Source organism: Gekko japonicus, unplaced genomic scaffold, assembly GCF_001447785.1.
Source record: "Gekko japonicus isolate JY-2015 unplaced genomic scaffold, Gekko_japonicus_V1.1 scaffold1415, whole genome shotgun sequence".
NCBI classification, from domain to species: Eukaryota; Metazoa; Chordata; class Lepidosauria; order Squamata; family Gekkonidae; genus Gekko; species Gekko japonicus.
Genome location: NW_015176013.1, coordinates 2,256 through 15,410, shown reverse-complemented (window position 1 = coordinate 15,410; position 13,155 = coordinate 2,256). Strand labels below are relative to the sequence as shown.

Below are 13,155 nucleotides of genomic sequence, written 5' to 3'. Positions count from 1 at the left end.
GGTCGCCATCCAAGTGCCATGTCCCAAAAGCGGAAGGATGTTTTTGCAACGATGTCATTCGAAACCTTTTGTAGACAATGACCAATTAGGTTCTCTGAGATCCATAATGGGATGTAAACTTCCATCCATCTTGGGGACCATAAAATAACGGGAGTAAAAGCCAAGATGGTGGCTGGGGGGGGGGGAGAGAGATTCTATGGCTTGTTTAACAGATTTTGCACTTCTTCTAGGAGAGTGATGGATGGAGGAATGGTAACGAAGGCTGACATTGTTAGAACATGGGTGAACTCTATCATATACCAGTCTTGAGATAACAGAAAGGACCTGTTTGTCTGACATGATCCATCTCCAGGCAGAAAGGTAGGGATGGAGGCAAGTAAGTCCCAGTAGTAGGGGTAGGGGTCCCAAGTCAAATACCCTGTTTGGGGCCCTTGCAAGCTTTAGCTCTAGATTCAGTGGCAGTAGCAATCCTAGGTTAGGTTCCGTATGAACAAGGTGTATGAGGAGATCTTTGTTGCCATTGCATTTCAGGGGACGACTTGTGAAAGGACCGGTGAGACCAATACTTGTTCCAGGGTTTGGATTTACCCTGTCTGGAGGAGAAAGATACTCCTAGGTTACAAGCAGTGTTCCCTCTAAGCTGAGTTAGTGTGAGCTAGCTCACAGTTTTTTAGCCTCCGGCTCACACGTTTTGGTCTTAGCTCAGGAAGGAGGATTCCAGAGCAAACTAATTTATGCAGTAGCCAAATCACCTGCTCACAACTTTAATGCCAGTAGTTCAAAAAGTAGAATTTTTGCTCACAGGACTCTACAGCTTAGAGGGAACATTGGTTACAAGATGTTTTGATACTTCTATCCAGGTTCTGAAGAACAGTGTCTGTAGTGGAGCTAAAGAGATCTTCCCCCTCAAAGGGGAGATCTTCCGTGTAAGACTTGGTATTGTGCTGAAAGGTAGTGGATCTCAGCCATGCATGACGACGGAGGACAATAGCTGAAGAAAGTGTTTTGGCTGATACATCCAATGTACGTTTGGCTGAATTGAGTTGGTATTTAGCCAGTAGCATCCATCCTTTCTGAATCCACCTGGCCTGACAGTTGGGGTCTTCGGGGAGGGATGCAATAAACTCAGATAGTTGTTCCCAGAGGGCATATTGGTACCTGTCCATACAGGTGGCGTAATTTCAAGTTTTGATGCCCAAGGCACCAGCAGAATAGAATTTCCTCCCAAAGGAATCCAACTTTTTTCCTTCCTTATCAGGGGGTGGGGTGGGGTATGCATGCGTCTACCTTTTGAAGATGAGGTGACCACCATAGAGTTTGGTTTACAGTATATAAACAGGAATTCAGAGAGACAGTTTGGTGTAGTGGTTAAGTGCGTGGACTCTACTCTGGGAGAACCGGGTTTGATTCCCCAGTCCTCCACTTGCACCTGGCTGGATGACCTTGGGCAAGCCATAGTTCTGGCACAGCTGTTCTCTGTTTTCTATTAATTAGCCAGTTTTTGATCCATAAAAGTTCAAAAGCAAGAAATTGCAAGTAGATAAATAGGTACCACTTGGGTGGGAAGGCAACAGCGTCCCGTGCGCCTTGGTGTTTAGTCATGCCGGCCACATGACCACGGAAACGTCTTCGGACAGCGCTGGCTCTTCGGCTTTGAAACGGAGATGAGCACCGCAACCCTAGAGTCGGATTTGACTGGCTTTCAAGCAAGGGAAATTTACCTTTACTAGGAGCCTTTGATGAGGAACTTTATCAAAAGCTTTCTGGAAGTCAAGGTAAACAATATCTATTGGATCCCCCTTGTCCACATGTTTGTTCACCCCCTCAAAGAATACTAACAGGTTAGTGAGACAAGATCTTCCCTTACAGAACCCATGCTGAGTCTGCCTCAATAGGTTTTGTTCATCTATGTGCCTACTAATTCTTTCCTTAATAATGGTTTCCACCAATTTAACCGGTATCGATGTCAGACTGACTGGCCTGTAATCCTAACAAAGATCCTAACAGCGCGTCAGTCACAAGAAAACTGGCAGGATCATTGTGCCCTTCTCTGTAGTCGCACAGAGGAGCCCCCTCTGCGTGACTCGGGAGTGGGTGCAAAAATCCCTTTAGCTTTCAAGCTTTCAAGTTTACCGACTGGGATCGGCACAGGTGCACTATATCTCAGAGGTGTGATGCACAGAGACCACGAATAAGATCTGTGGAAGTTCATCCAATGAGGAGCAAGGCAGAGCATGGACTGGGGCTCACCGCTAGCTGGATTGGAAGCACTGCAAAGGTCCTGGCATATTCCCAACTCAGCTGTCCAATGTTTGTGTTCTCCTATATGTAGTTTTGCCCACATTTGTCCTTAATTTTACTCCTTCCTCAACTTTTTATTTTCACAAGAAATAGTAATTTTAAACTGGATTTAACAATCTCTATTTTTTAGCCTGCTCTATTTCTTTCCCTTTGCCGTGTCTTCACTCTGTCAATCCATTCTACCTGGCTAAACTTCAAGTTAGTGTTTCTGTTTCACTTCTCCATCTGCTCCACTGCTTTTGATAGTGGGGGTGGATTAACTAACACTCCAATTTAGGTACATTAGTTTTTCCTGCAAACCTGGGGGGTCCCCTAGGTTTGTGGGAAAATTTCCCTTCCCTCCACCCGAATCTGCAGATGAAAGTATCTACAAACAGGGCTGGGTTCATAGTTAGATATATAGACACACTGTTTCCTCTTTTTAAACACATAGTACTGCATCTGATGTTTTAAACTGTAGTTATGGTTTTGTAATTCACCCTGCCAACAAAAGTCTGCATGGTCCAAGCAATGGTATTCCCAGTAGCAATGTAAGGCTGCGAGAGTTGAACTATAAGGAAGCCCGAGCCCCGAAGAATAGATTCTTTTGAACTATGGTGCTGGACAAGACTCTTGAGAACAATGTTCCCTCTAAGCTGTGCAGTCTTGTGAGCAAAAATTCTACTTTCTGAGCAACTGGCATTAAAGTTGTGAGTGAGCAATTTGGCTACTGCATAAATTAGTTTGCTCTGGAGTCATCCTTCCTGAGCTACAGCAAAAATGTGTGAGCCGGAGGCTAGAAAACTGTGAGCTAGCTCACGCTAACTCAGCTTAGAGGGAACACTGCTTGAGAGTCCCTTGGACTGCAAGGAGATCAAATCAGTCAATCCTAAAAGAAATCAACCCTGCCTGTTCCCTGGAAGGCCAGATACTGAAGTTGAAGCTCAAATACTTTGGGCACCAAATGAGAAGGGAGCACTCACTGCAGAAGACCCTGATGCTGGGAAAGACTGAAGGTCAAAGAAGACGGGGACGGCAAAGGATGAGATGGTTACACAGTGTCACCGATGCAACAAACATGAAATTGAGCAAACTTCAGAGGACGGCAGAAGATAGGAGGGCCTGGCGTGATCTGGTCCACGGGGTCATGAGGAGTCGGACTCGACTGTGCAACTGAACAACAACAACAAAAAATATACGACAAGTTTCTCTCTCTAATAGATCACTGCCTTGACGTAGCGAGGGGGCTTGCGTGGTTTGATGAGGCTGCAGGCTATGCCATGGAGGGCCACACAGGACAGACAGGCCACAGCGGAGCACTCAAGACAAAACGTGATCCTCTAGGGAAGGAAATCACAACCCACTCCAGTATCTTTTCTGAGAAAACCCCATGGACAGTAACAAAAGGCTAAAAGATATGATGCTAGAAGATGAGCCCCTCAGGTCGGAAGGTGTCCAGTATGCTACTAGGGAAAAGCAGAGGGCAAGTACAAGTAATCCCAGAAAGAGTGAAGCGGCTGGGCCAAAGCCAAAAGAATGCTCAGCTGTGGATGTGTCTGATGGTGAAAGGAAAAGTCCAATGCTGCAAAGAACAATACTGCATAGGAACCTGGAATGTAAGATCTATGACTCAAGGTAAGTTGGATGTGCTCAAAAATGATATGGCAAGACTGAACATCAACATCTTGGGAATCAGTGAACTAAAGTGGACGGGAATGGGTGAATTTAACTCAGAAGACCATTATAGCTACTACTGAGGCCAAGAATCCCATAGAAAAAATTGTGTAGCCTTTATAGTCAATAAGAGAGTGAGAAAGGTAGTAATGGGATACAATCTCAAAAATGACAGAATGATCTCAGTCCAAATCCAGGGCAAACCATTCAACATCACAGTAATTCAAGTCTATGCCCCAACCAATGACGCAGAAGAGGCTGAAGTGGACCACTTTTATGAAGACCTACAACACCTCCTAGGACTAACACCAAGAAGATGTCCTCTTCATCATAGGGGACTGGAATGCTAAAGTATTTATTTATTTATTTTTCACACTTATATCCCGCCCTCCCCAGTGGGCTCAGGGTGGCTAACAGAGGCCAGATCATTAGTCTAGCCATAAGTAAAAACATATAAAAATATAATAAAACATCAAAACTAAGACTAAAGTGCTCTATCCAGTTACTGGTGTCCTAGATCCAAGATGTTATGGTATCCCCACGACTCGAGCTGGTATTCTCAGCGTACATATCCAGTGGTGATGGCGTTTCTGATGTAATTCCAAGTTCTTCCTGGGGCCCCGTCAATGCATCCATTCAGATGTCTTGACGGTGGTGGCATAGTAGGGACGGTGGTGGCATAGTAGGGCGGCGGCTCCTACTCAAAAGCCTGGCGGAAGAGCTCCGTTTTGCAGGCCCTGCGGAACTGCTCAAGGAAGTCAAACCGGAATAATGGACAAGTTTGGCCTTGGAGAACAAAATGAAGCCAGGCAAAGGATAACAGAGTTTTGTCAAGAGAACATGCTGGTCATAGCAAACACCCTCTTCCAACAAACTAAGAGGACAAACTATGCATGGACATCTCCAGATGGCTGCGAGAGCTGGAATGTAAGGAAGGCCAAGCGCCGAATGGTGCTGGAGAAGACTCTTGAGAGTCCCTTGGACTGCAAGGAGATCAAATCAGTCAATCCTAAAAGAAATCACCCCCGACTGTTCCTTGGAAGGTCAGATACTGGAGGAGGAGGAGGAGATTGGATTTATACCCCGCCCTTCACTACCCAAGGGAGTCTCAGAGTAGCTTACAAACTCCTTTCCCTTCCCTTCCCCACAACAGACACCCTGTAAGGTAGGTGGGGCTGAGAGAACTCTGACAGAAACTGCTCTTTTTTTCAAGAACAGCTGTGCCAGAACTATGGCTTGCCCAAGGTCATCCAGGGTGCAAGTGGAGGACTGGGAATCAAACCCGGTTCTCCCAGATTAGAGTCCGCACACTTAACTACTACACCAAACTGGCTGTCCATTACACCAAACTGACCGTCCACTACACCAAACTGACCACCAAATGAGAAGGGTGCACTCACTGGAGAAGACCCTGATGCTGGGAAAGATTGAAGGTCAAAGAAGAAGGGGATGGCAAAGGATGAGATGGTTAGACAGTGTTATCGATGCAACGAACATGAAATTAAGCAAACTCTGGAGGACGACGGAAGACAGGAGGGCCTGATGTGATGTGGTCCATGGGGCACAAAGAGTCGGACTCGACTGTGCAACTGAACAACAACAAATATACCATGAGTTTAAATTATGGTTTATTCTAAGATTTTTGGAGTTTTTAAAATCAAAACACAGGGGAAAAAATTTAGATAAATCTTTGAGGCATAATAAGAAAAGCTAACAATAATAATCTCATGACCAGGCCATCTAGAACAATAGATGGTTGGAAAATTATGATCCCAACACAAGGCTATCGTCAGGTGTTGTGCTTTACTTTTCCCCCTAGGAATAAAATGTCAGCTATTCATTTCTATGGAAAAAATTAAGGAAGAGTGCATTCAAAGACATCGGGAAGATGGTACTTCACAAACTTTCAGGAATGGCAATGAACTATGTTCCCTCCCCTAATGATCTCAGCAATTAAACATGCTACTTGCATAGGCTATTCTGGGTATTTGTCATGAATCAACTTTAACAAAAAAAAATTAGCACATACAGGCTTTGCCTGAGCTAGTAAAAACATTAGCTAACATAACTTAAGGAATATCATATTTGAAACAGAAAGCAGAACACTAGTCTAAACAAAGGCATGGGGAAAATATTAACATTCCTAGATAACATAACCTTGCCAAAACTTTTTTAAAAGTTTGATTTCTTGCTATTGAATCCTATATATGCTTGAACATAGAGAATTGTACTTACTTTGAGCAAGTCAGCTCACAAACATTATCATTCCAGTTCCAATATCCAGAAATGCCTTGTGCCCTAACGAACACTTTATGATTCTTAAGATCCAACTTGAAGTCCTTAGACAGGATGGCATGAAAGTATACTGTAATACTATCTCTGCTGTTCATTTGGCTGCAACAGTGAGTAAGAAAAGTTAGCATAATTTGTTCTGGCAGATAACTATAACAGTTTGGGTAATCTCATAGATAGTAACTCACTAGGTGATTCAATTGTCACAAAGTGTTGAAATTTAAAACTAAAACTCTATTTTAGAGAGAGGGGGAAACACAAATGCTAAGAAAGTATACAGCATCATGGTATGGAAAAACAGACAATAAACCTTCAGAAGCTGCAAGAAGAGTTCTAGTAGAAATTCAGATATCAATTAAATAATTATGAAAACTAACAGATATTCATATTATGAAACAATAGGAATCAGATTCCTAAACAATTCAGAAACATAGCTAGATTTATACGATTCATAAGATGTGTAGATGTTTTTCACGTGGGGACGGGGCTGTGTAGTTTCCCCACTGCTGCTGCACCTGCTGATACAGCACAGCAGCAGCAGGGCTTCCGCACAGCCGATTCTTCTGTAGTTCTGACATCCCAGCAATTTTAATCAGCAAATAAATACCATCATGTCATTGTACCAACATGCATATCAGGTTCTCTAACTCTTAGCTTTAATATATTTTTTTTATTTTTTAAGGCTCCAACCCCCATTGCAAAGATACACCCTTTCCTTTAAATTTCTACAATGAAATGGGCTAGAGAAACTTACTTTTATTTTTAAACTAGCCTGATACCCGTGCTTCGCTAGGGTATTTAAGTTCTGTGAATCCAGTTATAATACTGATGATGTGAAGTCTGAAATGTAACATTTGCTGTAGGAATTCTAATGGAGAAGATTGTAGTGAAAAAGATAGACATGCATAATTTTTTTTTCTCTACTACTGAAGGACCTCTCTGTAGACCACATTGGTGGATCTGCCCTCAAGTGCTAGGATCACCAGGATGCTTGGTGAGCTCACTCTGGAGCAAGCAACATAGAACTGTCCATTTAAGAAGCAGTCGTCTGTTACGTCAACTCCTGCCACCTTCCATGAAAGTCATGGCCTTTCTACTTGTGTTCCTAGATTGTTATGCTCATATGGAGACTGTGTTGTTCTGAGCACCTCAGGGCGATCTCGCTGGTACTTGGCCTGCGCAGCTCAGTGCCCCGCAGGAGTACTATGTGCAAATGTCTTTGCCGCATTCCTAAGTTGCCTCTTCCTTGTAGCGTTGGGGTTGGGGTATCTGGCTCGATGTTTGCCAGGAGCTTTCTTGGGAGCAGTAAGAGGTGAGAGGTTGAGTGAGAGTTGGTGTGAGGGAGCGGTGATGCGGTGGACATTTCTTCAGGTTCATGAGGGAGGCACGCATCAAAATGGCTCCTAAAAAGGTCCTTTACTATGTCCCCATGAACATTCATTAACGTCTGCAGTCTCTTCTAACTGTGTTTAGATCCACAGCTGAGCAATCAGAGGGAGGTGGGTATAAGCAGGCAGGTTTTACCTCAGAACTCTGAACTATACAATTGACCAATGGGGGGGCAAGGAGGCAGCAGCTTGCCAGGCACATGGAAGACAATTGGGGAAACACATTTTGCGCCTTTTTTACCTCCTTAGGGGTCGTGTTTCTAAGAGATCTCTTTGTGGGGGGCTTGACATCATGGTAGGAATGCACGCCACTTATTTCGGGTTTCTTGGTGAAGGGGTTTGGCCTGGGCACTGAATTGGCGGGGAAGGCATGCCCCCCCCCTTTTCAAAATTGCCTCTCATTTATGTTACATTTAAGAAGTGGAACATAACTATGTATACAAAACACCATCCAAGCAACCAGATATTAAGCAAGTTCATATGAACCAATTTTTTAGAACCCACATTGTGAGAAGCTAAATAACCTAATAAAACAAACCAGTTTATTTCCATTGTGGGTGGGAGTGTGGCTAAGCTGGGCCAGCAGCACCGCTAAAGTGATCCTGCTGGGGCAGCATCTCTGATGGATTAAAGTACCCTGGTCCTGCTCCTATACCTGACAGACACCCGCCTGTCTGGTGTTGGGAGGGATTATGTTTAAAGGCATCAGGGATGCTGGACTAGCAGCAGGGTTAAGGCAATCCTGCTGAGCAAACCTCCCCAGCAGCTGTAAGCATCCCACCTCCTCTCCTACACCTGACAGGCAGCTGCCTGTCCAGTGTAAGAAGGGGAGGGGGAGGAGTATCAGAAGCCACTGTTGTGGAGGCGGGGCTGGCAGGATCACTAAGGTGTTACTGCTGGGGCGGGCTCCCTTGTGGCTTTAAGCACCCTGCAACCGCTGCTGCACCTGACAGACAACCGCCTGTTAGGTGTAGGAGGTGGGGGGAGTGCGTTGAAGCCATCAGAGAGGCTGGGCCAGCAGCATTACTGCACCTCACAGTTGGTTGTTGGCCATTCCTGATTTCCTTAACTGTCATTAGCTCTGTGCAGTCTCCTGTAACTGTTTTTACCTCAGAACACTGAGCTCTGCAGCTGACCAACCAGAGAGTGGGGGGTGCAAGGAGGCAGCAGCCTGGCAGCCACATAGGAATCAATGGGGGGAGCACATTTTACCCTTTTTGACCCCATTAGGGGTCAAATTTCTAAAAATCCCTTCTTAGCGAGCATCTACGTCATGGTAGGAGTGCTCTCCCCAAATGTTATGTTTCTAGGTCCAGGAGTTTGGCCTGGGTGTTGATTTTATGGTGAGGGGACTTTCTTTTATATATATATAGATACAGATTAAAGATGGAACTCCAAAGAACCTGAAACACAAATTGTTGCAGTGATACAAAAATATTCAGTTCCAGTGCCAATGGCAGGACGAATAATAATCACTGGAGGAACAAAGCAGGGCTGTTGTCATGTGGGCTGGACCAGGAAAATACAAATGTCCCACCCATTTGGGAGCCATCTAGGCTTTGCTGCAATCTTTTCAAAAACTTGACAGCAAAGACAGTTTCGGAAAAATCAGAGAAAAGCCAAAGAAATCCTGGGAAGTGCATGAATGTACCATGATGCTGTGGGGAAGCATGGGGGGAAAACACACTCCCAACAGCACTGAAACCAGGGCAAATAACCCATGTGGAAATGGCTATAGTACCTTAACACTGTTAAGGCAGCACAAATGCATCACTTTAGGACTGAATTTGGGTTCACTGTCATTACTATAACCAACTACAGAAGAATATTGTACTCACTTAGTGGAACAATGATAGCACACTTTGGAATTTAAGTCACAGAGAAAGGCTGGGGGAAAAACTGTAGAGAGATTTCTCTAATTAAGGCCCCATTATCTACACTATCGTGCAGCCTGTATGTTGTACCTGCTCAAGGTGAGAAAGGTACACCTATGCTGAATGTGTTATAATTTTGGCCAAAATTATGCTTATTTTATATAGAGAGAACATCATACAAAGTGTGGGAGAAGACACTGCTAATTCATTAGCTTGCTTGGCTCTGGCAAATGCATAACACCACAGTGAGCATGGAACTGAGCATTTTGCTCTCACCAACTTTAGGAATTGGCTTATGTCACTGATGAAGACAAACAAGGACCTGTAAGGTATGGTTATTACCCACTTACTCCTTTTGGGGAACTTAAAACCTTTTCCAAACTCAAACACAAACAAAACTCCTGACTCAAAAACCAACTGCGTATTGAGGTTTATCCATTGCAGTCTTTAAACTCACAAACATACACACCCTTTCTTGTATAAAAAGTAGCTTTTGACATTTGAAGTGTCTATGAATACCACAAAATACCTTACAAATCCAAGTTTAAAACATGCAAAGTACAATGCCCCCCCCCATTATCCACCCTAGCTACAGACTACTTGTTTAGGTAGCTTCTGCTTTAGTCGTGCTTTGAGGTTTTTTAAATCCTGTTCGGGGGGGGGGGGAGAATCAGTCTTTATTAAAAAACAGCTATCGGCTGATCTTTACTATATTCAATACCACGTCTACAAATGTGAGAGTGATACCTTCTCTGTTGCTTCTCATTGCTCTGATCTGATTGTTGCTTTTTCTTATTTGATGCAGCAGCTTTCCCTTTTTTCTCAGTTCCTTTCATTTGAATTGCTAGTTTTTCACAGGTATTCCCTTCTTCAGTTGTTTTTTCTTCCAGCTTTATTTTCTGTAACATATGTTTTAACGTATGCTTAAAAGATTGTCACATAAACCTAGCCAAGTTAAAAACCCTATTTGTAACGCATATCTATATCCATCTGTGTGCTTGTCTTTAGGGATGGGTACAAACCGCATTTTTGCAGTTTGTTTTGGTTTGTGGTTAAACCACGAACTGATACAAACTGGGAGGTTGGTTCACAAACTGAACCAGTCTGTGACCCCTGCTTTCTGGTTCCGGCAAAAATCAGCTGAGCAGTGGAGAGCAGCTTAGAGCCATTTAAACCCTTGCTTTCTGCTCTTCACAAACCACCACAAACTGCCTTAAAATTCATGGAAGTTTGTGACGGCTCTTCAGTTCATGAACTTTGCTTCACAAACCATGAACTGGCCAAAATTTGTCACAAACTTATGTTCGTGAGCCAGGTCCTACTCATCCCTACTTGTCTTTGCAAAGCCAATTAGAAAGCTGGTTAAGTTGTCCAAGAAGGTATTGGTTTCATTAGAGCCAGACAGTGTGAAAAGTTGGACATGACAAAGCTCGCTTTCACACTACTGTTGAACTACAAATGCCACAACTGAAAACCTGCAGAAAACCCAATAACTCAATCTATTGCACATTTAGGCACGCCTACTGATTTTCAGTAGCAGTGTGAATGCCCCATAACACTAAAAGCAACCATATTAGTAAGAGAAAAATTATCCATTGTTCCACAGCATTCCTACACAACCAGAAAACAAATTAAGCTTTAACATTGATCTTACCTTTGTGTCAGAATTACTTCTCTGTTGCTTGGCCTCTTTTTCAGTTTCTTTTTTACAAGTTTGTTTTGTTTCAGATTCTGGCAAAAACATCTTAATCAAATTTCGATCTTCCACACTGGAATTTGCACCTGTATTTTCAGATGACTTCACATTTAAGTGAAGGTCTGGCATGTTCCTTGCATCTCCTGTGGAAATGCGTGGATTTGTATCCATTGTTATATTTTCCAGTGTCTTTTGCATTGCAGAAGAATTAATGTCATTCTGTCCTCCATTAGAAGCTAGCTGTTCATCAACTACAACATTTATTTTGGAGTTGTCCTTCTCCATCTTTTCCCCTGCAGCTACTGCACCATTTTTACCGCCCTTTTTTAGTACTCCATCTGAGTGAAGCATGAGATCAATGGTATCACTGTGATTTTCTGCCACATTTACTGGATTTTGATCCGAGTCCAAGGGATTACAGCTTTTATTCTGATGTCCATCATCCTCAGTGGAACCCGTTTCTGGTCTGGTCACTTTAGCTAGTTCAGCTTGATTTTGTTCTGCTGGATTATTTTCACCTGCTGTTCCAGCATTCAAAGAACAACTAAGAGTGGATGGTGCTGAACTTAAGGTATCTTGAAGCTCAGAGCGGAACGCATGCCTATTCTTCTTCTTCTTCTATGTGATAGAAGAGGACAGGAAGAAACCATTGGAGTTACACATTTTTCAATCACAGAAATTATCATCATTAGATACAAAGTCAGATGAACCTTCTCAAGCACATTCTCAGTTATGCCCTGGATTTCAGCTTTACGAATTGGAGCTGGAAAGGAGTCACATATATATCCTATTTTTTTACTGTGAACCATCCTTTATAAACCACCTCTCTTAAAAGCTCAAAGTAGTTTGATTACAGATTTAACCTCAATGCTTCTGTCTTCTCCCAATCAGATTGAAGCAAAGAATTCAGTGGTAACTAAGGATGTGCATTTCAGGATCCCGAGCCGAAAAAAAGCCGAAAATAACGTTTTTCAGCTTTTTTCGGCTTTCGGGATCCCGAAATGGCCTCCTGTGCACTTCTACGGAAGCCAAAAAAAAATCCCGAAAAAATTCGGGTTTTTTCGACAATGCCGAAAAACGGCTTTTTTGCCCTTTAAACATTAAAGGGCGGCCGGGAAACCCCGTTTTCCCGCCGTTTTCTCCTCTTTCCCGCCTCTACCTCCTGTTTTCAGGAGGGAGGGGGGAAGAGGGGACCCAGACCAGCCAATCACTGCAATGCATTTGCAAAATGCACTGCAGTTTGGAAAACTTTGTAACTTTTTGCAGGGCTGTTGTGCAACTTGCCTTGCTCCAACTTGCTCTTTCCCCAGGGAGAGAGAGGGAGCACTAGTGTGGCCTGGCCAATAGGGTTTTTTGGCATCTGATCTGGCCAATCACAGAAGGTGTATCTTTTTGAAATCCTCTGTGCATGGTCAGAGAGCATAAAAGGAGCCAGTCTCCCCAACCTGACTCCATAGCTGATCCTGGTTCTTGTGCTGACTGTTGGAAAGAGAGAGGGATTGTTGGCCTGACTGGTTGGCGATTTTTTGCTGCCCCTGCTGCAGTGCTGCTGCTCCTGCTGAGTCCTGACCTGACTGATCCACCTGGACCTGAGCCCTTTTCCTGGCCTGGTTTGGAAAACTTTGGGCACCTCTTTTAAAAATTTTCTTTGTCTTATTGGTTGGGCCTGGGGTTGGTGTGGTGGTGGTGAGGGAGGCTTGGTGGTGTGGGTAGGCCTAGTAGGCCCTAGGTCCTCAGGTCTCTTCTTTCTGGGTTTTAATTGGGGGTTTCCTCTTCTAGTTTTCCTTTGTAGAAATTGTTAACTGTGCTTTTAAAATTGTTTTTAATTTAACTGTGCTTCATTTGCTTGCCTTGTTGTTTTTGGTGGGTTTCTTCGTCTTCTCTTTCTCCATTTTCTATTTGGCCTGCATCTTCTCCGGGGGGGGGGGGGAAGGCCTCTTTTTTTTTTTTG

General features: G+C 43.7%; 1 protein-coding gene across 1 annotated transcript in view; it reads right to left on the bottom strand.

Moving 5' to 3' along the window:
• RNF213 (ring finger protein 213) overlaps nt 1-11,783 on the bottom strand; it is a 166,507-nt gene extending 154,724 nt beyond the window's left edge. Inside the window, 3 exon segments of the mRNA XM_015426544.1 lie at nt 6,190-6,348; nt 10,256-10,407; nt 11,163-11,783. Of these exon segments, the coding sequence (XP_015282030.1) occupies nt 6,190-6,348; nt 10,256-10,407; nt 11,163-11,555 (704 nt within the window). The 5' untranslated portion in view covers nt 11,556-11,783.
• Nucleotides 11,784-13,155: the final 1,372 nt, after the last annotated feature.